General features: G+C 39.6%; 1 protein-coding gene across 1 annotated transcript; it reads right to left on the bottom strand.

Annotated features, from left to right (window-relative positions):
- Positions 1-8869: 8869 nt before the first annotated feature.
- LOC5565616 (zinc finger protein 35) lies at positions 8870-21087 on the bottom strand. Its single transcript, XM_021838108.1, has 5 exons — positions 20605-21087; positions 19676-20538; positions 10043-10799; positions 9489-9756; positions 8870-9422 (listed from the first exon to the last, which is right to left on the bottom strand). Exons 1-5 carry the CDS (start codon positions 20789-20791, stop codon positions 9407-9409), a joined length of 2091 nt encoding a protein of 696 aa, XP_021693800.1. The 5' UTR covers positions 20792-21087; the 3' UTR covers positions 8870-9406.
- Between the last annotated feature and the right edge of the window lie 898 nt (positions 21088-21985).

Raw genomic sequence — 21985 nt, 5'->3', positions numbered from 1 at the left:
CTCCAGTAGATCCAGTACCCATAAACGGTAAGAGCAAGAAAGTGCTTCTTGTTTAAGATATATGTGTAGTGGCGCAACGTCGAAAAGGGCCTCGAGCGCTGCTGTGGGAGTTGTAGAGAACGCACCAGACATCGCCATCAAGCACATCCTTTGGACCAATTTTGATTGGATTGTTCTCACTTCGCCCTTTTGCCACCACACAAGACATCCATATGCCAATATTGGTCGAACAACTGTTGTGTAAATCCATTTGATATATTTGGGTTTGAGGCCCCAAGTTTTACCAAAAGTTCGCCGGCATTGACCGAAGGCCATACAAGCTTTTTTGACTCTGAAATCAATGTGAGGTGTCCATGAAAGTTTGGAATCTAGAATGACTCCGACATACTTTACTTGATCAGTCACTTTAATGTCAGTGCCAAAAAGACGCAAAGGTCGAATTCCATCGCGGTTTCGTCTTTCCGTAAAAAGAACAATAGATGTTTTATTCGGGTTAACCGAAAGGCCATATTGGCGACACCAACTCTCGACTACCTGAAGAGCACTTTGCATCAGGTCGAATAGGGTGCTTATGCACATACCAACTATCAGAGCTAGATAGTCGTCGGCAAATCCATAAGTTGGAAAACCGCTATTATTGAGTTGCCTCAATAGCGTGTCTGCTACGAGATTCCACAAAAGTGGTGACAAGACTCCCCCTTGGGGGCATCCGCAAACACTCAATTTTCGAATCACTGCTTGACGCAATGTCGAGAAGAGATGTCGGTTTTTGAGCATTTGATGAAACCAATTGGTAATCATTGTAGGTAGCCCATGGTTTCGTGCGGCTTCCAATATGGCATCGAAAGACACGTTATCAAAGGCACCCTCAATATCCAAGAAAACACCCAAGCACGATTGCTTCTGAGCGAATGCTTTCTCGATATCGTATACAACTTTGTGTAAAAGAGTCACAGTGGACTTTCCAGATTGGTAAGCATGTTGATTCACATGAAGAGGCATGTTTGCCAAATGAACATCACGGATGTGATGATCGATAATGCGTTCCAGACATTTCAGAAGAAAAGAGGTCAGACTTATTGGTCTAAAACTCTTCGCTTCCTCATACGACGCACGTCCTCCTTTTGGGATAAACTTTACAGTAATATCACGCCAGGATTTGGGAATGTACCCGGTAGCAAAACTGCTTACAAGTAGCTTTTTCAAAACATGTTTGATAGACTCAAATCCCTTTTGGAGCAGAACAGGATAAATCCCATCCGCTCCTGGAGATTTGAAAGGAGCAAAACTATTAAGTGCCCATTGAATCGATTCAGTAGTTACGATACTGCGAGCCGAGGCCAGAGACTCGTAACTACATGAAAAGACATTTGGTTCATCCGTAGATGCTATGTCCACACATCCGGGGAAGTGTGTATTGAATAAACATTCTAAAACTTCTTCATCGGAAGAAGTAAAGTCACCATTAGGTAAGCGAATTTCGTTCACTTGGAAATCCTTAGATTTTGCAAGAATTTTGTTCAACCGACTGACTTCACTCAAACTGGAAACATTTGTACAAAGGTTTTTCCAGCCGGATCGTTCAGCAGAACGAAGAGCCTTCTTGTAAGCCTTGCGAGCCGACTTGAACGACTCTGATCCAGCTGAACGGCGTCTGTTCCAACTCTTTCTACATTGTTTCCTGAGTCTAGTCAGATTGGAATTCCACCATGGGGTCCCTCTTGTAGTCTTTACAGACCGCAGAGGACATGCTTCTTCAAAAGCTTCCATAATGTAGGATGTTGTAGTATCAACGGCATCATCCAGATCACTTGGATTTTCAATGGACGGAGAATATCCATGAAATTTGGTCGCAACCAATTCAATATAGAGTTCCCAGTTTGTTGACCGGGGATTCCTAAAACGCAAAGTCTGCGCAGTTACATTTGAATGTTCAAAGAAGATGTAGCGATGATCAGATAATGATTCCTCATCTGATACATGCCAATTCGTCAACTCGTGACTGATTCTATTCGAGCAGAGCGTTATGTCTAACACTTCTTCTCTATTAGAAACCATGAAGGTTGGGCGAATGCCTATGTTAAGTAATCCAAGGTCTGTACTACTTAAGTATTCCATCAGACTGGAGCCTCTCAAATTGATATCTGAGCTGCCCCAGATGATGTGATGAGCATTGGCATCACTGCCCAAAATCAGCGGAAGGCCTTTTGTTACGCAGTGTACGACAACTCGTTTGAAGTCATCCGTTGGGGATGGTTCATCATGTGGTAAATATACCGAACAATAGACGTATTTCCTGTTGAGGTCACCAACAGAAACATCGATTGTGACAGCACATACATCTCTGGTAGTTAACTCAGAAATGAGTGTAGCAACGATTGCTTTATTAACGAGCACGCATGCGCGGGGCATGGAGCGCGAGTTTGCCATTTCAAGTTTGCTAAAAGTAGCAAAAACTGGGTCCACAAGGTTACCTAGATAGAAGTTCCCTCTACGAAAGTAGGGTTCTTGAACTAGCGCCACTTGGGCTGCACCATTTTGCATGAGTCTGCAAAGATTGATCGTTGCTGTTCTTTTATGCTGAAGATTGATCTGAGCTAACCTAACCGTAGCCACTACCCAAACTAGGCAGGATTAAGCTTTTTGCAATCTCAGCACGAAAAAGACCAGTAACGAAAAAACCAGATCGGTATCTATTTAAAGTCGCCAAAGGCGAAAGAGCACAGAATACACTGTGTAAGTAGCCAACCTGTTCGGGCCCATTGCAACAAATGCCTCTCCTTCCCAGTTGTTTTGTTACTCTTGAGCTGTTTTATAGCTTCCTTGACTTAATTTATTGTGGGAGTTGACACGTCTCCCTCACTCGCCGTAGCAATGAAGCCACTTCTCCTACTGTCTTGGTATTTTGCCTCTGCACCATTTATGTGTTCATCGTAGTGCTGCTTCCACCTTTCAATAGTCTCACGTTCGTCCGTCAAGATACCTCCAACCTTACGTCGGCACACTCGGCTCGCGATACAATCGCTTTGCAAAGTGCATTAAATTTCATGTAGAACTTACGTAATTCCTGAGAACGATACAGCTGCTCCATCTCTTCACACTCCGACTCTTCCAAGTAGTGCTTTTTATTCCGGAACAGATGGGTTTGTTGTCTTCGCTTATGTTTGTCGTTCCATAATTTGACCGGTACTTTGCTGCAGCATCATCGCCTGCTGTAAATTCTCTTTGATAACGTGGCTTTTCGCTCTTAGCGAGGTCACCACAATGATATTAAAAAGAGGTATGGAAGGATCCAGAGAAGGGCGAAATGACGTTGCCCTGCCTGGCCTACGAAAATAATTTAAAAAATAACCCGCACTGTACCACTTAATTCCACTAGGTAGAGTTTGTATCCTTTGACAGAAACGCGTACTACGATCTCAACTGTAAGGCCGTCTTCAGTGTCGTGTACTAAACTCGACATAAAGAAATCTATCGTTTGCACACATTATTTAAATTAGGTATGATCATAATTCCCTTCCCTTTTTATAGAAACTTAAAATTTAATAGCTGTTAGGTATCACGTGAACGATTTGTATCAAGTTGAAAAGTCTTAATTGAATGACCCTCTGTAAAGACATGTTCTGCCACCTTAGATTTGAAATCGTGAGTCATTCCCTCGTCTACCGCTTTGAGCTTTTCCTATTTCCGCTAAGTGTTCCTTGAATCTAACATCGAGAGACCGTTTTGTTTGACCAACGTAGACAGTGAGACAGTGCAGTGAGGACAACTGATTTTGTAAACGCCAGCCTTGTTCAGTGTTTTAACCGGATCCTTGGTAGTGCCTAACGAAGTCTTAAGTTGGTTGTCTTTGCTGGAAAACACTAAATTGATTCCGAAATTCCTTAGCTTCCGCCGGAGCTGAATGCTGATGTATATGTCGTATGGAATGGAGACTCTCTTCATGGGTTCATTGATAGGGATGAGTGTCGTCAAAGCATTCAGAATATGCTGTTTTTCCCTTTTCTCGATGATGGCTTTTATCGTCCTTTGCTTGTATCCGTTGATCCTTGCCGACTCGGATATGTATTCCAGTCCCTTAGTCTTTGCTGAGGGGTAGAGTCTGCATCCTGTGGACCATGTGGTGAAATGCTGCCATCGCTGGAACGAATGATTCGATGTGTATGGGATGACTCACTGGGTGTTTGTAGGCTTCCTGTAGATTTCGTTGAAACTACTACTTTCATCCCGGATGACAAGTATATCCATACACAATAGTTTTACATCCTTCTTCTCCTCGTGGGTTAACTTGACATTCTTGTGTAAGCTGTTGATAGTATCCAAAATCCTAGGTAGATCTTTCTGCTTGATGACACTGAAAATATCGTCGACGTATCTTCACCATTTATCCGGTAATACTCCCTGTTGTGCGGTTCCATTTAATTGAAGGTAGTTTCCGATGCTATGAACTGTATAAGGCAACTGTATGATGCAAGGCAAAACACAAAATAATTATCACAAATAATATCTTAAGATATTCCTAGGATGGCTCAAAAAAAAGTGTTGGCTGGAAGATATTGACAAAAAAGTAAACTAAAAGAAGAAATCATCCCAAGAGGAATTTATGGTGTAACTTCTGAAGCAATTCATAAGGAAATACCATCAGTGTTCCAGTATCCACACATGCCCCTATTTCCGCTTATTAGTTTTGATTTTTCATGTGAAAAACTAACATTTTTCGCATGGATATATTCTAGCAATATTAACAACTTTAGAATAAAACCGTCTGACATTGTTTTCATTTGATAAAAAAAAAACTTTATATTGAAAACACAACACCTCGTGAGCGGTTATTGGATCACTAAGTATTTTTGTGTGTTCCAATAACCGCTCATGCAAAAAATTAAACAAAATAAAAAAAATGTTGATTTTTGTATACAGCCCTCCTTATTGCAGTAGTATGATATGGTATTGTTTGGTATGGTTTGACCATAAAAAATGTCAAAATAAATAACGAAATTCGAAACAATGCTCTTTTTAGTAAGTTTGTCACGAAATCTATTTACCTTGAGCGGAAATAGGAACACTTAGATGCAGTAAGAAATGCAGTTGAATATTTTTAATGAATGTTTTTAAAATTATTTTTGTTTTGTCGCAGATTATCTATACTTGGAGGTACATTGTAACATAAAAATAGTATTGTCACTCTGTGATTTACTGGAATAATCAAAATTCCACAGGGAATCAACAGAAGTAACTTGGGAGTAGCATACGTCTTCATTGCACAATTCGAAGACTCCAAATAATTTAATATCAATAACGGCGCCGGCCACGTTCTTACGGTCATCGGAGAGAAGGAATGTTAGTTTAATGTTCATTACTACTAGAGACCGAGATCACCTCCGTATCTCTATGGTTTTCACAGAATTGACCAGGTAAATGATGTGATTTATGTAGCCTCAATTTAAGAAATTATCTATAAGTGCATCACAAGCCGTAAAATGACAAGCATGAAACGATCACACCAGTTGATAATTCATCCTCGACTGAAATCCCAATCTCGACATAAATATGCAAAAGTTGGGATATAATATCTCTGAATCTGAAAATGTGTGTTATCTCAAGCATGAAACGAGCTCACCAGTTGATGTTGGCTGGTTCGCTGGACATGATACACCAAGCGACTGTTGTAAAGTTTCAAAAAAAAAAAATTCCTCAAATTCCACGCGGCGAATGGTTCAGGAAAGGAACAACCGCTTTTGGTGAATTAAAAGGGGAAAAAAGGGGTTGTTCTTTTCGTCTGGGTGAACGCCGCGTGTCCTTTTGAGCAAATGCATTAATAATCCTTCCTGAAATGTCACAACCTCGGCCACAACACGCAAAAGCTAGGAAACATTACGCCGACGTGCGAAAACAAACACAACAGTTTGGGCCTTCGTAAAGCACTCCACTGGAGAAATAATTGAAGTACATGAATGAATTTTGGTCTTAGAAAAGCTTAATTTCCAGGCGGAATGTCTGAAAGAATTCCTGGAGGAATATGCACGAATCTCGACTGAGAAATTTCTGCCAAATTGTGTGAAAAAGTCGTCAAAAACTCTGTATGATGCCGATGCCTGCCGAAATTCTGGAATAATTGTTGGACGAAGTGCTGGAGAAACTTCTCTTGGAGATTTCCTAAGCTCTTCTTCTTCTTCTTCTTTCTGGCGTTACGTCCCCACTGGGACAAAGCCTGCTTCTCAGCTTAGTGTTCTTATGAGCACTTCCACAGTTATTAACTGAGAGCTTACTATGCCAATGACCATTTTTGCATGCGTATATCGTGTGGCAGGTACGAAGATACTCTATGCCCTGGGAAGTCGAGAAAATTTCCAACCCGAAAAGATCCTCGACTGGTGGGATTCGAACCCACGACCCTCAGCTTGATCTTGCTAAGCTCCTAAGCTCTATGTCGGATATTTTACGCCACCGATAATATCTTCAGACTTATTCCAATCCATCCCAAACCGTTAACAGACTTCTAGTCGATAAATTGAATTAATTTGCATTGTGGCCACCAATTAGCCCAATGTAATAGAACAAGAACTAGGAGATAAGATTTTCAATCTACAGGGAATTTTGCGAGGCATCATCTAAGAATATTCTAAGATATTTTCTGAGAACTCCTCATGACACGATAAGTATTACTGCTCGTATTTCTATGTATACTTTTTCATTATTTTCTCTAGGAATTACTTCCCAAAATTTGCTTCAAAATTTTGCAAGAAGGTCCTAAGTCCTCCAAGAATTCATGCAATGATTCTACCATTGTTTTCTATAAGTCTTTCTTCAAGTTTCTTGTGAAAATTGTTTAGGATTGCTGGAATAATAACGATAGTATCAGTTTATGTGATAGCTTAAACGAAATAAAGCTTCCATGGAGATTGTAAACGAGAAAAAAACTCGAAACAACTGCAGAAGCAACCCTTGGATAAAAATGTTGGATTGACTCCTAGATAAATTATTGGAGGAACTTTAAGAGGAATCTCAGGTCAAATTTATTGTAAAATTTTTGGGAGGATATTCAGTATATTTTTACGAATAATTCCTGGAAGAATTTTTGGGAGTAAATGTTGATGTATTCTTGTAGGAATCTTGTAAGATCTCATATAGTTACAACTGATAAAATCGGTGAAAAAATAGTCAAACAAATGTGGAGGAAATCCGGAGACAGTCTCTGGTAAATCCATGTGGAAATTACTGGATGTTGAAGTTTTGGAGTGCTCAAGGATTTTGGAGCAAATTCTGAAGATATTCTAGTAAACATTCTTTAAATACCGCTGGATAAATGTCTGGAGAATTGGTGAAGGAATCACTAGAGGAACTTCTGGAGGAATCCCTGAAAATAAGCCAGAATAAATCTCTACAGAAATTAAATTGCTGAAACATTTCCTAGCGGAATCTGAGAAGAAATTCCTAAAGAACCTATGAAATAGAAGCGTAACAGTCTCTGAAGCGTTCTCTGGAATCTCTAGAAGTTGGCAGCAGGATTCACTGCAAACAAAGTATGTAAAAAAGTGCCTTTAGAGAGCGTTTTGGTTAAAATAGAGACTTCAGAACCCTTCCTTTAAAAATCACTGTTAGTGATCGTTCAGTATGTGCAGCCTTTGGCTGAAGACGGTGTAAATTGTCTTTTTTTTTCTTTTTTTTTTTAATAGACTTGCGATCAAATAGTAACGTTTTTTGCAAAAGTTCCGAAAAACCACCAGAAAGGATGCGGAAATCATCGAAAATTGTAATTGCGGTCCATAAGGTTAACATAGAACATGGGACTAGTAGACGTAGATGAGCACTATTGGTGAATAATGCCTTCAAGGTAGGGTCAGGCGGGGCAAGATAAGCACCCTAAGTATAAGCGCGATTTAAGCCTACTTAAACGTTATTATTTTGGTAAAATTGGTAACCATCCTTATCTTTTACATTATTACTTTGACCTCCAACCATTAAAAGTTTTAAAAAGTGATAAATAGCTTTCCAAATAACACGTTAAAAAATAGCTTTTTTATCATCGGTCAAAAACACTGCGGGGCAAGATGGGCACCCCCATAAAAAGATGCAATTTACTAAAGAAAACTGTTATTTTTCAATGTTTGCAATATCCCGAAATATTATTTTCAATATCTGATAATATTTATCTTCAACTAGCTTAGTTTTTAAAACTTTTATCGGAAAATAAATAACTTTTCATAAATTGCTAAGATTTTACTTAAAAAACGAATCAATTTGTTGTTTGTTTGTATATTTTTTTAGAAAAATTGTTTTGTGCAAAGAAGATACCGTAAGTCAAGCCCACAGCTAAATGTGGTTCTATAATTTCACACTTTTACTTAATTTTGAACATGGTGCTCATCTTGCCCCAAGGGTGTAAATTTATTAATATAATCAAAACAATTGAAATATTTTTTAAATTTGATAAAAAGTTTTGCTCCTGATTACCTACAGAAGATTATTCTATAACTATACGGTCAAAAACGAATAAATTAATTTGTTTACGCAACAAAAATATCGCTTTTAAAGTAACAAATCTTATATGAAAAGGTAAATTTTTGGACTTCTATGTATTTTGGACAATATTTACGTTGTGCTGTTGATTTTTGAGCTGAAATTTATGGCCATCATATCAATTTAATGATATTCATCAGAACCCCAAACAATGTATTGAAAAAAATCGGTAGGAACGACACAAACTAGGGGTGCCCATCTTGCCCCGGGTGCTCATCTTGCCCCACATTCCCCTACTCCGAGGACACCCTTATCCTTTCTGATGAAAATCTTGGCTACCCCCGTTACAAAAGATTTTCTTAATCCCGGCATTTCTCAAGCTTTCTACGCATCAAAACGAACTCACTCATTTCCTTACATTACAGCTTTCAGCTTGTTTGTGTTTATTACAAAAACAGTCTTTTGTAGGCTCTGAGTTGCGCTTTGTATCATCATTTTCCTGTTTGCCTCTGTAATCTGCGCTTATATATATTATTACGGTATGAATACTTCCTTCTGATTCGCTACCGTCGCAACGGCGGCGTTGAATCTGCTTACAACCTATCATTTTTGCTTAGACATATTCGACTCCAACTGAGTGCACGATCCGCCAATCAACGCCAATTTTTCATCTGATCACATGATCGAAAATAACCTTATCCTTACAACACTACTACTAAGAATAAATCACCACAAAATTTCGTCCTGTCTAGTCACTAGCCCAACTGTTTCTGTCGAAGAAGCACACGTGCTATCTTCGAGCCGAGATCTCTCTGTTTTTTTTACCTTAATTTATGTTATTATATATACCACTTGGCGGGTGTATAATGTGTATGGTTTCTTACCAGTTGTCGAAACTTAAATTTTTTGCGTAGAAAAATATTGTTATATGAAGATCGGTTTCTACTTACGGTGACTTCACCCTGAAACAATTGGAATCAATACATCAATTACTATTGAACTTGGATTACTCCAGGGGAGAAACTTACTTTAGTCCACTTCCACTGGGTCCACCGTTGCCGGATGCGCCGCTGCTACCATTGCTGCTGGAACCGCTGCCCCTCCGTAGCTGCGGCAGATGGATAAAGTTCGGATTGATGAGCCGGAACGGCTGCTCATCGCCACAGATTGAGATCAAAGTCGGGAAGATGGGCAACTCGCCGTTGATGTCGTACACCAGGGCACCGGTAGCAGCCGGAAGGGCGATCGACGATGCCGACGTTGCACCGAAATCATCGCCCATAATGCTGGTCGAATCTGTGGAATGTGAGAAGCAATCATGAAGAGTGTAAGTTAAAGAAATCTGAATTTGCTGAAGACTAGATTTAAGGTTATTGTCGTCTAAACTTAACCTTTCAATTGTCGCGTGGTTTGCCACCGTCAGAACCACCACGCTGCTGCTGTGAACAAAATGCGAGGTCTTTTCAGCAGTGTTGTACAAAATACAACAGCGCGACGACCGAAGTGTTAAGCATTTGATTTACTAAGCTTTGTACAAGACTGTATCCCAATTGAAAGAGAAGAAAAGCATGATTGTACTCACCAATCTCCCGAATCACATTCACAGCTTCTCGCCTCAGGGAAAACTCGTTCTTAATACTAAAATCACAATCGAATTCAGGTTGCACGTAACCAAACTGGAACAGCTCGTTGTCGTCCTCGGACAGACCCAGCGGCGGCGGATCGATAAAGTCCGAATCCGTCGGCCCGAGCGGTTCCGATTCGTCCTCCTCGGTTAACGGTTCACTGGTGGAGGTGGTGGTGGCCATTGTTGGACGCTCCACCGCATGCTGGGCGTCTTCGTCCTCTACCACTATAGTTGAAATTCCTGCTCCGCCGGGAAGCTCCAGGAAGATGTCCTCCATCTCTTCCATCTTGAGCGGCTGCAGCAGGTCATCCTTGGAGACCAGATTGAGATCAATGTTGGAGTTTTCGCCAACGAAGGGAAGGCTTTCCTCCTTGATGGCCAGTTGCAGTGTCTGCTTTGGCGGTTGAAAGATTTGCTTAGGCTTTTCCATTACGGAGTCCTTTTTATCCACTGGTTTGTCCTTCTTCTTGGTCATGAATTTCGGAACACTGTCCAGTTTTTCCCCGGTCCGATGATCTACCTTATGCCTCCGACGAATATGCTTCAGCCAGTTGGGAAAGTTGGTGAAATCCCGAGAGCAGTACTTGCACTTGAAGGGACGCAATCCGGAGTGGATGTTACTGTGCTGGCGAAGCTTCGAACTGCTCAGGAAGCCTTTGTTGCACTCGGTGCAGACGAAAGGACGATCTGCATTGTGAACCGCCGAATGAACCTAAAACAAGAAAGTGAATATCGGTGAAATAGTACGCATTACATTTCTGATGAAGGAAGTTTTGATACTATTTAAAACGATAAGACTTTGCTTTTCAGTTCTTTAAAACATTCTTTTCACTTTCCAGTAATATTTTTTACTCCTGTTGATTCTTAGATTATTGTTCAGGACCCGTGCCCGTTTTTATAGAAGTACTCAAGAAATTATTTCAAGAACTACTCCTAGGATTTTTTTTCCAAGTATACCCTTTGCAGAAATTCAAGAATCCAACAACTAATACTCTGAGAAATTTCCTTTGGATTCAATAGATAATTTTTGGTAGTGTTCTTACAGTTAAATGATTATAAAACCTAAAGGAAGCATAAGGTGTACTCCTAAACAAAAATCATGTATCATAATGTATTCATGGGAGAATTTCTGTTTCAATATTTGGAGGAATTATGGAGAAAACAAAACATTTAAGTACCGTAAAGGCTGTGATTTAGCGCAGCTTAGACCAGTGATGCATTTGAACGCGTTAAGTTCGCGTTCCAGTTCATTTTATGGAACGGAGTGATCAAGTAGGCTTGCTCATTGTTCAGTTCAAAAATTTGAACACTAGTGAGCAGGAAACTGAACGCAGATTGTTCTAACAGATTTTACGGCATCTCACCATGCTAAAATTGTGTGTTAGGTGTTCAAAGCAAGATATAATATATTTATTTATGATTGAATTGATTTTATTACTGGATCAACAAATATTTTAAAAGTGAATACCTAAATCTTTGCTTTAATAACGATTGTTGTGCATTGCGATCTGAACGGAGCGTTCGGGAGCAGCGGCTGGGTCCGGCCTAAGACAAGACGTGACAGGTCAAAGTACAAAAATGAAACCAATTGCCTGTCAAAAAAGACCACTTCCCATTGGTCGTTTTGGCAAAGGCCTACTTTCATATCGTTGTGTTGGATTGCAACAGGGCACTTTGTTGCTAGTCCGGCCGTGTTGCTAGTTCGTAAATTACAGTTTTTATAAAAAGTTCGGAAATTTTTCATTGAGTCTTTTTGTTTTAAATCAATTTATATTCGATGTTATGTTCAAAGCATGTGCCCCTACAATGCTAAAATAAATAAAAAATACGTAATTGAGATCAATATAATACAATTGGTGTCAATTATCTCTAAAAATATCGCCGGTTTTGTATTTTAACATGAGTTTCTATAAATATAGCATCCTCTATTGCATTAGATGAATGAATCGTGCGCGAAACAATCAAATTATGAGCCCTGATTTTTGAATTTGTTAACAAGATTTGCTTAAAAAGGATACTGGTAACACTGGCTTTTGTATCGTCAAGGTCAGGGATTGAATCCTGCAAAAATTGAGAGAATCTCTCACGTATCGCTCTCTGTAACTATCATAACATGCTGCACATTATGAGAGACTGTTTATTGTATACTGCTACAACTTTGATCAGATTGGGGGGATAGTAGTGCATGATAAAACCTCTCTAAACATGCTCCAAGCCTGAGGGACACTATTGATATTAGAAGTTCGTGGATTGTTTATCGTGCCAGTAAAGAAAAACACCTATCCCCAACGGTAAATAAGCGAGAAAAATGGATTTTATCATCGCTCTCTCTTTGGGGCTCTCGCTCACTGCTTCCATTTATCAGACTTGTTACGCCTTGCGATACAATGACGATCGTGGACCGCAACAGATGGGATGTTTTTCTTTGCTTGCTTTGATCGTGCTTCATACTCAAATGAGAGCGCATTCTGCAAAGCCTGGTCAAGGTTATCGACTGAAAAACAACGGGGCAGTCTTAGTTGAGCTGTCATGTCCTGTCCTAGGGTCCGGCTCGCGAGTTCATTGTGTACTGCGTTCTCGTGCAAAATTTGAACTTGCTCTGTTCAGTTTTGGCTCGCGTTCAGTTCAAAATGCATCACTGGCTTAGACACAAATTCCGCGTATTTTGAAAAATTTCTAATTGATATGAAATTTCGAAATTTCCGTGAAATTCGAAAAATGTTGTACAAGATGAGCGGAATAACGGCACTTCATGGTATTTCCTACCAAAATCACAAGCTTAAGTCTTGGAGAATTTAATGCGAGATGTTTCTGATAAAATTAACTCAAATTCATGAATTGAAATTCTTGGAAAAATCTTCGATGAAATCCCAGTAAATTGCCTGAATAAATCATTATCCTGCAGCAATCGTTCTAAGTTATTTTTTTTAATGTAATACCTTGTTGATTTTTAGAATAATCTGCTCAGCTGTGAAAATATACAGGATAAATTCCTGAACGAATTCCAATTACTCCGCAAACTTCTTATAAGACGTTTAATAAGCACTTTTGGGAAAAAATCATAGGATAGCGTCTTGAAACAACTTAAGTTAAAATACTTTAAAAATCCATACCTAGGAAAATAATGTTTGGTCGAATCCTAGAAAAACTTTTGTACAATAGATCAAACATTTAGGAATTAAGTTTGACGCATATTCTGTAAAAAATGCAGAATCTCTAAATATTTTTAGAGGCACTTTCAGAGGTTTCTCTGAACAATTTTTGTAATACAGTCGCCTCTCCACATCTCGATATCGAAGGGTCCATCGAGATAGGGAGAGATCGAAACATAGAACATATTTTTTATTAATACTAGATTAAAAACCGATCCGTTGTTAGGAAAATAGGAATAATAATAAACAAGCGGACGTCATTGCATGCTCCTCGATTTTTTTTATCACGAAAATCTGGTCTAGTATCGTTTGATAAAGTGCTCATAGACATACGGAGAGAAAATCGGGAACGAAAAATCAACTAAACAACATCGAGATATAGAGTAGACTGGCCCAGCTCAGTATGGGAGAAAAATGAAGTTGTATAATTCCACGGGGCACCCCCCAGGATTATTTTTTAAGGGTAAAGGAAGACGTCCTGAAAGTTTCAGCTCATTTGGTCGTTCCATGAGCTGGCGCAATTGAATTCATGTTAGTATGAGAGTTTCAGCTAAAGCATATGGGAAACAGCACATCATCCCCTGTTTCGTTAAGGAAAATTGGTGATAACGTGCAATTGAACCCAGAATGTCAAAACCACTACTTGACACCATAGCAAACAATATTGTAGAAGGTTGTATCATAATTAAAATTGAGAAAGTTGGTGTTTTAATTATCTGAAGTAAATTTGCAATACTGCTTAACATTTCCTCAACATAGCTTGGTGGTAGCCACTAAGCACATCATAGCCACCTATGACGCTGGGCGAGCTGCGGCATAAGGCGCATGCATATATGTGATTGTACGGGAGTGCTGATCTAAGCCTAACTTTCAACAACTGAAAGGTTAATTAAAATGAGCTTAAATCAAGATACAGCCTTCTGCAACTATGTTCACTAGGGTATCAACTAGTGAATTTGTCATTCTGGGCTCAATTGAACGCGATCAACTAGTATACGGAACGAAATAGTGACATAGGATCAATTTTCAATATATTTGAAACGAATATTCCATACATACTTCGAGCTGAATGCGCCAGTTGGTGGAGCAACCAATTGAGTTGAAATTTTGAGAGTGCCTTTTTCTTACTCTGAGGCACATATCTAGGGGGTGCCCCGTTGAGTTTTACAACTTTTTTGTTTAAGGGCCAGTCTAATATAGAGATCTCGAGATATGGAGAGAAAATGTATATGCAGAATAAAGGGACCGAGGAAACCATCGACATAAGGAGAGATATGGAGATGTAGAACATCGAGATATGGAGAGTCGACTGTAGTCTCAGATTGTATTTCGCCAAAAATTAAAAAAAAACTTAAGAAAAGGGATTTTTGGAAAGATCTTTGAACGAGTTTTCATGACAGTTATCAGTAGCAATTCCTAAAAGAAAAATTAAAGTCAAAAAATGGTGCATTTTGCTAGGAAAGATTCCTGTAACCTTTCTGTGTTACGTAATATTGGCAGTCTAAGCCGTTTCTTTTGTAATATTCTCGGACAAAAAGCAGATAAATTACGTGTTTGTCTATTTACATTTATGCGCTGCTCAATCATCTATCGATTCACACCGACAGACATTTTCTAAGTTTTTCGAAAACGTTTCTACATCGCTTCGTTGGTGGCGTGTACAAATATCCGGAAGGAAGGCAAACTTAGGACCTGATTAATTTGTGCTTATACATGTTTGTGCATTTTATTGCTTTCCAACACCAGACATCAAGTTGCTAATATTAAATGGGTCGATTCAGTAGGGCCCAGTAGGAAATGGAATCCTAGACTAAAATTCAGCTATGAGGACAGAACTAGTGCCAATGTCAACTAAAAGCAATTCGCTTAGTAAAACACGATAATTTACGGGAAGAACTTGAGGACTCAAACCCTCGTCATTCCATAGGGTGAGCCCTAAAAGTGACGTTCCCCACACAAGTGGTTGTGGGAACGTTACAAATGTAACTTAATGTTCTGTGATTGGTCTACTTATGTAATTGTCTTCAATTATTTTTTATTTGTAATAGCCTTTCCTATAAGAACTGCAGGTAAATCTGTTCAGTAGCTCCAAGTTAACCGCATTTTGAGGCGTATTTATTTGAACTGATGACATCTCTGGCGAATTTTTTTGTTTCGACTGTTCAGTCTCGGGAATCTCGTCAGTGGTACCCGGTAGAGGTAAATAACAAAATAATGATAAAATAAGAACAAATTTTGCAATCATTATCTTTTAAATTTCTTTTATTACCTTTATTATCTAGACTTTCAGCCGTTGGCTGGTTCGTCTCCGGTAGAGAATGTGGAGACGGCTTCGCACTGATAGGCCTTCCTGTCCAGTTTACTTTAATTACCTTTAATATACAAAAATGTTCATTCAAAAAACGAATAGGTAATCCAGATCAGTCAGGGTCTTCATATCTCGATGGTTCTTGTTTGATGTAGGATGTCTAATGTTTCGGTGTAGTCCGGTATCTTTGAGCAACAAAAATATTACGGCTTCGTTGATCGGATCATTAGCGAAAGCGTCTCTTATGCTGCCTGGGATAGCATGGTTGAAGGCGGATGGCTTGGTAGCAGGGACAGTCGATTTTCGTGTTCCATGCATATACTATTCGGAAATATTGCCCAATTTTGTTATTATTGTTATTCCTTTACGTGTTAATCAACGTTGCCTTGCCAATAGATTTTAATTGAATAACTTTTTTCACAAGTGTCGGATTGTTTCACGGTCTTCGGCAATATTCTTCATCGTAGAAATACCTATCGAGGTCTGTGTTAAGAATTTTTATAGAGGTCAATGGACGTCTTCTGCCCTTTTTTTTTTTTGAAAAAGTAAGTTTTCCCATAGTGAATCCCATACAAACTTTGAACGGCTGGCGCGTAAATATAGTTTCACCGATCGAGCTGAAATTTTGCACAGTTGTTATGGGACCTGAATGCAATCCAAAGTAAAGACTGGAGCGAGAATCTAAATTTTGTCCCACACTAATGTAATGGACTTCATGGCCATGCGGTTAGCGGTGTCAGTCGCTTAGGCGCATTGTGCCATGAGCTGTGGGTTCCAATCCCGCTCCAGTCGGTGGAAACTTTTCGTCAAACGATTGGGCTACTAAGTGTTTCGTGTTGTCCGTTGCCTAATGTTGGTGATCCTTCAGTCTGTGCAGCCTTTGTCTGAAGACGGTGTAAATTGTTTTTTTTTTATATATAATAAACTTCATGGAGAATTTTGTAATTGTAATTGCTCAATCCACACCCTGGCAGACAATTGTCCGCCAATCTAGACACGGGCTGGGTGAGGACCTACCAAGCCTCCCCCGTTAACATGTCCTATACCGTTTAGCACACCGGGTTCTTCCACTAGCCTGGAAGCCGCTAATGAAATACAATTTACTACTTGATTTTTATTTGAATTCGTGTTCTTGTTATCAAAGATATATTAATTTAATTATGTGAGGATGGCTGTCTTCACAGATTCATTGTTACATTTTTCGAACTGCTGATAATGCTGGTACTGAATTTGTTTTCACATGTTAATGTCAGAGACCTCTACCGCCCTCTTTCAAAAGCGTCATATCAATTGATGATCAACTTATTCTGGAATGGCACTAGACTATTATATTGACAACTATTTATAAATGCATCGCTAAAGAACAGCCGATGATAAAAGAAGAAAAAATCATTGATGAGAACGTTAAAAATTATGATGCCGATAGTCACTATACAAGCGCAACTTTTGAAAGAATAGTCGATAATTAAAAGAAGGACAATTCTCTTGTTGGAAGTTGTAATACCTACAAGATGTAATACTGACAAGTAATGCAGACAGCAGGCGCCGGAATTAAAGCGGTCCCACGAGTTTCAGATACATTAAATAGATATAGTCCCTCTGGCACTAAACCGAATAGCGCCCTCCACCTCATCACCAGCACTGCCCATCCCGCACGCCAAACAAAATGCCGGAAGTGGCGTGCCGTGTAGCACATCAGATGTTCTACAGAGCACACCACCTCCGACACCATGCTCAACGTACAGCAAAGACAGCGCTAATAAAAGCGGAAGGCGCCCCACTCGGTTCAGTGCCAGAGGGACTATAAGTATAACGAAGAAGAAATGAAAAGATAGTAGAGTTGGTTCGGTTGTTTGATTGCTGAAACGATAAAACAGAAACAAAGTGTTAACATTAAAACGGGGTTTTATAATTGATAAATGTATCGATAGTTTCTCATCTGTTACGTTTCCTTATCGTAGCGCTGTCGATTTTTTCCATCTCCAGGGTGTTCATCTCCGCTCGAGCAATGAGGACCATGATGAAATGAGAATATAAAAATGTGAGCATTAGTGTTGATCTACTAATAGATTAATTTAAACTGCATTTCATGTGCTTTCAAGTCCCTAAGTAACTTGTAAACTCCTACTCAATTATGTTTTGTTGGCCTACACGTTTTATTTAGACACAATTTTTATTTAGAAAACTATTTGGATCCGAGATTTTAGGTGCAGATTGAGTATGTTTAATAAAACAAGCATCCTGTTTTCCTGTTGATGATTCTGTTATTTATACCAGCTGTATACAAGAATTTATTAATGTAATATATGGATATTGAATAAGTTTCAACGCGCGATTATAATACTTCAGTTTTCGTGCTGTTGTATTGGTGTATGTAGTGGGAAACCAATCAGTTTGGTGATTCTAACGGTAACAAATAGCACGACGAAAAGAAAGTTGATAATCTATCATCATTATGATTTCAGTCCTAATTTCATAATCCGTTTAATAAATTCCGCGTATGCTTCGGCAATTTTAACAATTTATACATATGTATTCGAAGAAAACAGACTACGAGCATTTATTACCTTGCAACACATTCCTAAGTGATCAGATATTTATCATTTTCTACAGCCTAATTTAATAATACCTACATTGGGTTGTAACAAAAAATTGATCTTGGGATGTTGATTTGCCTCCTAATCATAGTTTCGACAATAGTCACATGCTTACTATCCCTTATGACAGTGTTATTGATTCTATTGTCTATCGCTCATCAGTTTCGCGCTACCCGGCAGGGACTTGGTCCTGTGTACCCAATACTCTGCTGTGTCTTAACTTCACGCAATACATTCTGTAGATGTGTGATACAGTTTGCGGAATATTATGATTTATTACTTCATTCAGATGGAAAATTCTGTTATGGTACCATATTCACATATCAGATAACTCCCACCTGGAACGATGTAATACATCGGAGACATGTAGATTCAGATGTATGTATACGATCTATGCCTAGTTCGGCTCTGATCGACAGGCAATCAGTGTATTCAGTTTTTCAACTAGCTTGAAGCGATGAACGTATCAAGACAAGCTCTCCACTATATCTGCTAGCAATCACCGGTCGTCGATAGACATTTCGGTTCTTTTCTGCTAAAGAAAGATCCAATTGTATGCCAAAGACTATGGCTCATGCTTTTCAATACAGCTGGAAAAACAAGAACTACACCCAGCACCAAATAGTACGTAACTATGAGGCGGACCGGAAGGTTTGATGAGCAATCCCCACCTATAATAAACTTCATGGAGAATTTCTCAAAAAATGTAAACTCCGGATAAAATGGATTCCAAAATTTATCTGTGTTTTTCTACACCATTTCATCCAGCGATTACTTTTGCAGTTCTTCTAAATATTACCTACAAATATTACAGGTATTATTTAACACTTCAGTCGTCGCGCTGTTGTATTTTGTACAACAGTGGTGAAGAAACCTCGTTAATCGTACACAACATCAGCGTGGTGGTTCTGAAGTCGGCAAACCGCGCGACGACTGAAAGGTTAAGTTATTCCTTTGACAATTCCTCCATACATTACTTCAGAGATTCCGTTCTTTGTTTTTGAGGGAATCCCTTCAGGACATCCTGCAGGATATTATCCAGGTGTTATGTTATCAATTATTATTTTAGCAGTTTATCTAGAAAATTCTTCAAGATTTCATCAAGAGTTCAGATCCTTGCATAACTTCAATAGAAATTTTCACAGAATTTTTATCAAAGATTACTTACTCGGAGGACTTCACTGGGAAGTTCCTCAAAGAATTTTCGGATCATTTTCTGAAGGAATCATAAGAGAAATCTTCGGAGTAATTTCTGAAGGTATCAAAAAAAAAACATCTCAGGAGGCATCTGAAAAATTACTGGTTGAAATCATAATAATATTTGGTCATACACCTGAATTAATTTTTAATGGAATGCATGGGAAAATCATGACAAACAACATAATTTAATTTTACCGATTTAGAATGATAGTGTTGAACACAGAACTCTTAGATATGAAAATGAATGTAATGTTTGGAATAATACCAATAAAGAAGTCAATCAATTAAGAGTCTAAAATACCATGTCCGATATTTAGAGCAGAAGCCTTACCTTCAAACACCGCTCGGTTTTGTAGCACTTGCCGCAAAGCTCGCACTTGTACGGTCGCTCCTCGGAGTGGAAGAACTGATGCCTCTGCAGGTGGGACTTCTCGAAGAACGCCTTCCCGCACTCCCCGCACGGGAACGGCCGCTCATCGTTCGGCAGGTGTTTTTTCCGGTGGTGAATGAAGTTGATCTTCTGCACGAACGACTTATCACAATCCTCGCAGGTGAATTTCGGCCCATCCGAGTGGATTTTCCGGTGCGAGTATAAACTCCCAGCCGATAGGAATTTCCCGCAATCGGGGCATTCGATCATCTGCTTGGGAATCGGGTGAATCTTCTTGATGTGGATCCTGACCTCGGCTTGGCTGCCGAAAACGGCGTCGCACCGATCGCAATTGATTTTCCCTGCCATTGTGGCGGCCATGAGATCCGATTCGGGGCGGGAAGCTGGGATTTGACTCTCATGGACACCTTCATGCCTGGTCAGGTCCGACTTCTGATGGAACACTTTGGCGCAGGTTCCACAGGTATATCGCTGATTCGCACTGTTCAAGTGGCGATAAATATGCAATCTGTAAGCTTTGTACTGGGATATCTGTTTATCACAAGTTGTGCAGCAGTAGATTGGCTCCTGGTTGTAACTCTTCCGGTAGTGGAATTCGTACTCTATCTTCGTCTCGAACAGCCTGGAACACTTGTGGCAGGTTATCGTTAGTTTGGATCGTTTCTTCGAGGAAGCTTTTCCCGCGGGAAGTTCTTCCGTCAGCTCATTCTCAACCAGTTCCTTCTTCAGGGGCAATCCATTTTGATCGAAATACTTGGTCGGGGAAGGATTTTGAGGCTCCATCACCAGGATCAGCTCTCCATCTAAAACAACGCAAAACAAATCAATAATCACTAACAGCTATAAAAAATTGAATAAAACGATCTCACCTCTGCCGGATCTGTGTTTTTGTTTGTTCCCGCTGCATCCCGTCCTTCCTCGACAACCCCCTTCGCCTAGTTCAACTCCTTTCGCAACAATCGTCACTTTTGGCAGCGCTCCGGTCAAAGCACTATTCCCGACCCCGTCCGGATGTGGTTCCAGCTTCGGAACTAGTAAAATTCCCGAATCCATCATCGGCTCAATTACCCACAGCGGGGAACAACACAAAACAAAAACACTCTTTCAAAATGCACGCGCGCCGCCGATTCGACTGAGAGCCGCGTACTTAAAACGAGAAAAACCACTAGTGTGCAGCGAAAAACGGGCAACAAATACCGCCGGCCGATGGAGCATGCCTGGCGGAAGAAATTCACGTAAACCGGAACAGCGGACGATAACGTTTCACCAGGATTTTAAGACAACACCGATCAATTTGTCCGAACAAAACAAATACCATGCGAGGCCATTTTTGTTTTTGATGTGCCCTTTTCTTTTTCTTCTTCGCCTGATTGACAGGCACGAAGATGACGCGCTTCGGAAAAGGCTTTTTTTTTGTTGTATGCGCGTGTGCGTGAGATCGTTGGTAGCCAAAAGGCTTTGCCAGGGGGAAAGCAGTGTTGCCATAGGTACAGATTTTTTTTTTCTGGAAAAAGTGTCAAACTTTTTACAAGCGCTAATGGCCGGTATAAGAAAGCTTGATAAGGGGCTGTCCATTTATTACGTAAGACATTTTTCGAGGTTTTCCAACCCCACTCCTCCTTTACTTTACCCAGAATTATGTATAGGCAAATATAATGCACCACTATCATAGAGGTCGCTGTGGAAGAATGAGAGAAATGTCACTGAAAATGTTTGTTTACGTCCTAAATTCAATTTTTCAACCCGAAAATTTGGTCATAATCAATTCATCATTGAACTGTTTTCCATTGGAATAATCATTTTGACCGTTTATTCTTGCGATAAGGCCGGTTTGCTACTGACAAGAAAAGGAATCGCCTATCTCGATGCGTGGAAAATTTCTCCCAAGAAATGGTCAAGAAAATCACTTTTTTTTCTGACCGCAGTACGCAGTTGAGAAGAAATGTCACTTCAAAGGGAGCTCTCTGTAGGAAATTAACCACCAACAAAGAATCCGGAAGTTTATAACCTATGTTGTCAAACATCAATTTTTCAATTTTATCCCACTAATCGTACATGAAGATTGACCAAATTTGTATATTTGGGTTTATTCACAAATTTCATAACGCCAAAAATGATCATTTTTGACACCCACTCACCCCCTTGTAACGCATTTTTGTATGAATATCTTTCGAATTTTGTATTAGCTGTAACATCTTAAAGACACGCACCCACCCCCTTCAGCGTTATGAAATTTGTGAATGAGCCCTT

This window comes from Aedes aegypti, chromosome 1 (genome assembly GCF_002204515.2).
Source record: "Aedes aegypti strain LVP_AGWG chromosome 1, AaegL5.0 Primary Assembly, whole genome shotgun sequence".
NCBI lineage: Eukaryota > Metazoa > Arthropoda > Insecta > Diptera > Culicidae > Aedes > Aedes aegypti.
Note: the sequence above shows the minus strand (reverse complement) of the source record. Positions and strands in the feature narration are given on the sequence as shown.

Excerpts from the sequence above, each read along its gene's own strand:
- LOC5565616 (XM_021838108.1), bottom strand. The coding sequence starts at position 20,791 with ATGATGGATTCGGGAATTTTACTAGTTCCGAAGCTGGAACCACATCCG. Across the intron at positions 20,539-20,604 it reads AAAACACAGATCCGGCAGAG|ATGGAGAGCTGATCCTGGTG; the intron begins GTGAGATCGTTT and ends GCGTTGTTTTAG. Across the intron at positions 9,757-10,042 it reads GAATGTGATTCGGGAGATTG|ATTCGACCAGCATTATGGGC; the intron begins GTGAGTACAATC and ends CACATTCCACAG.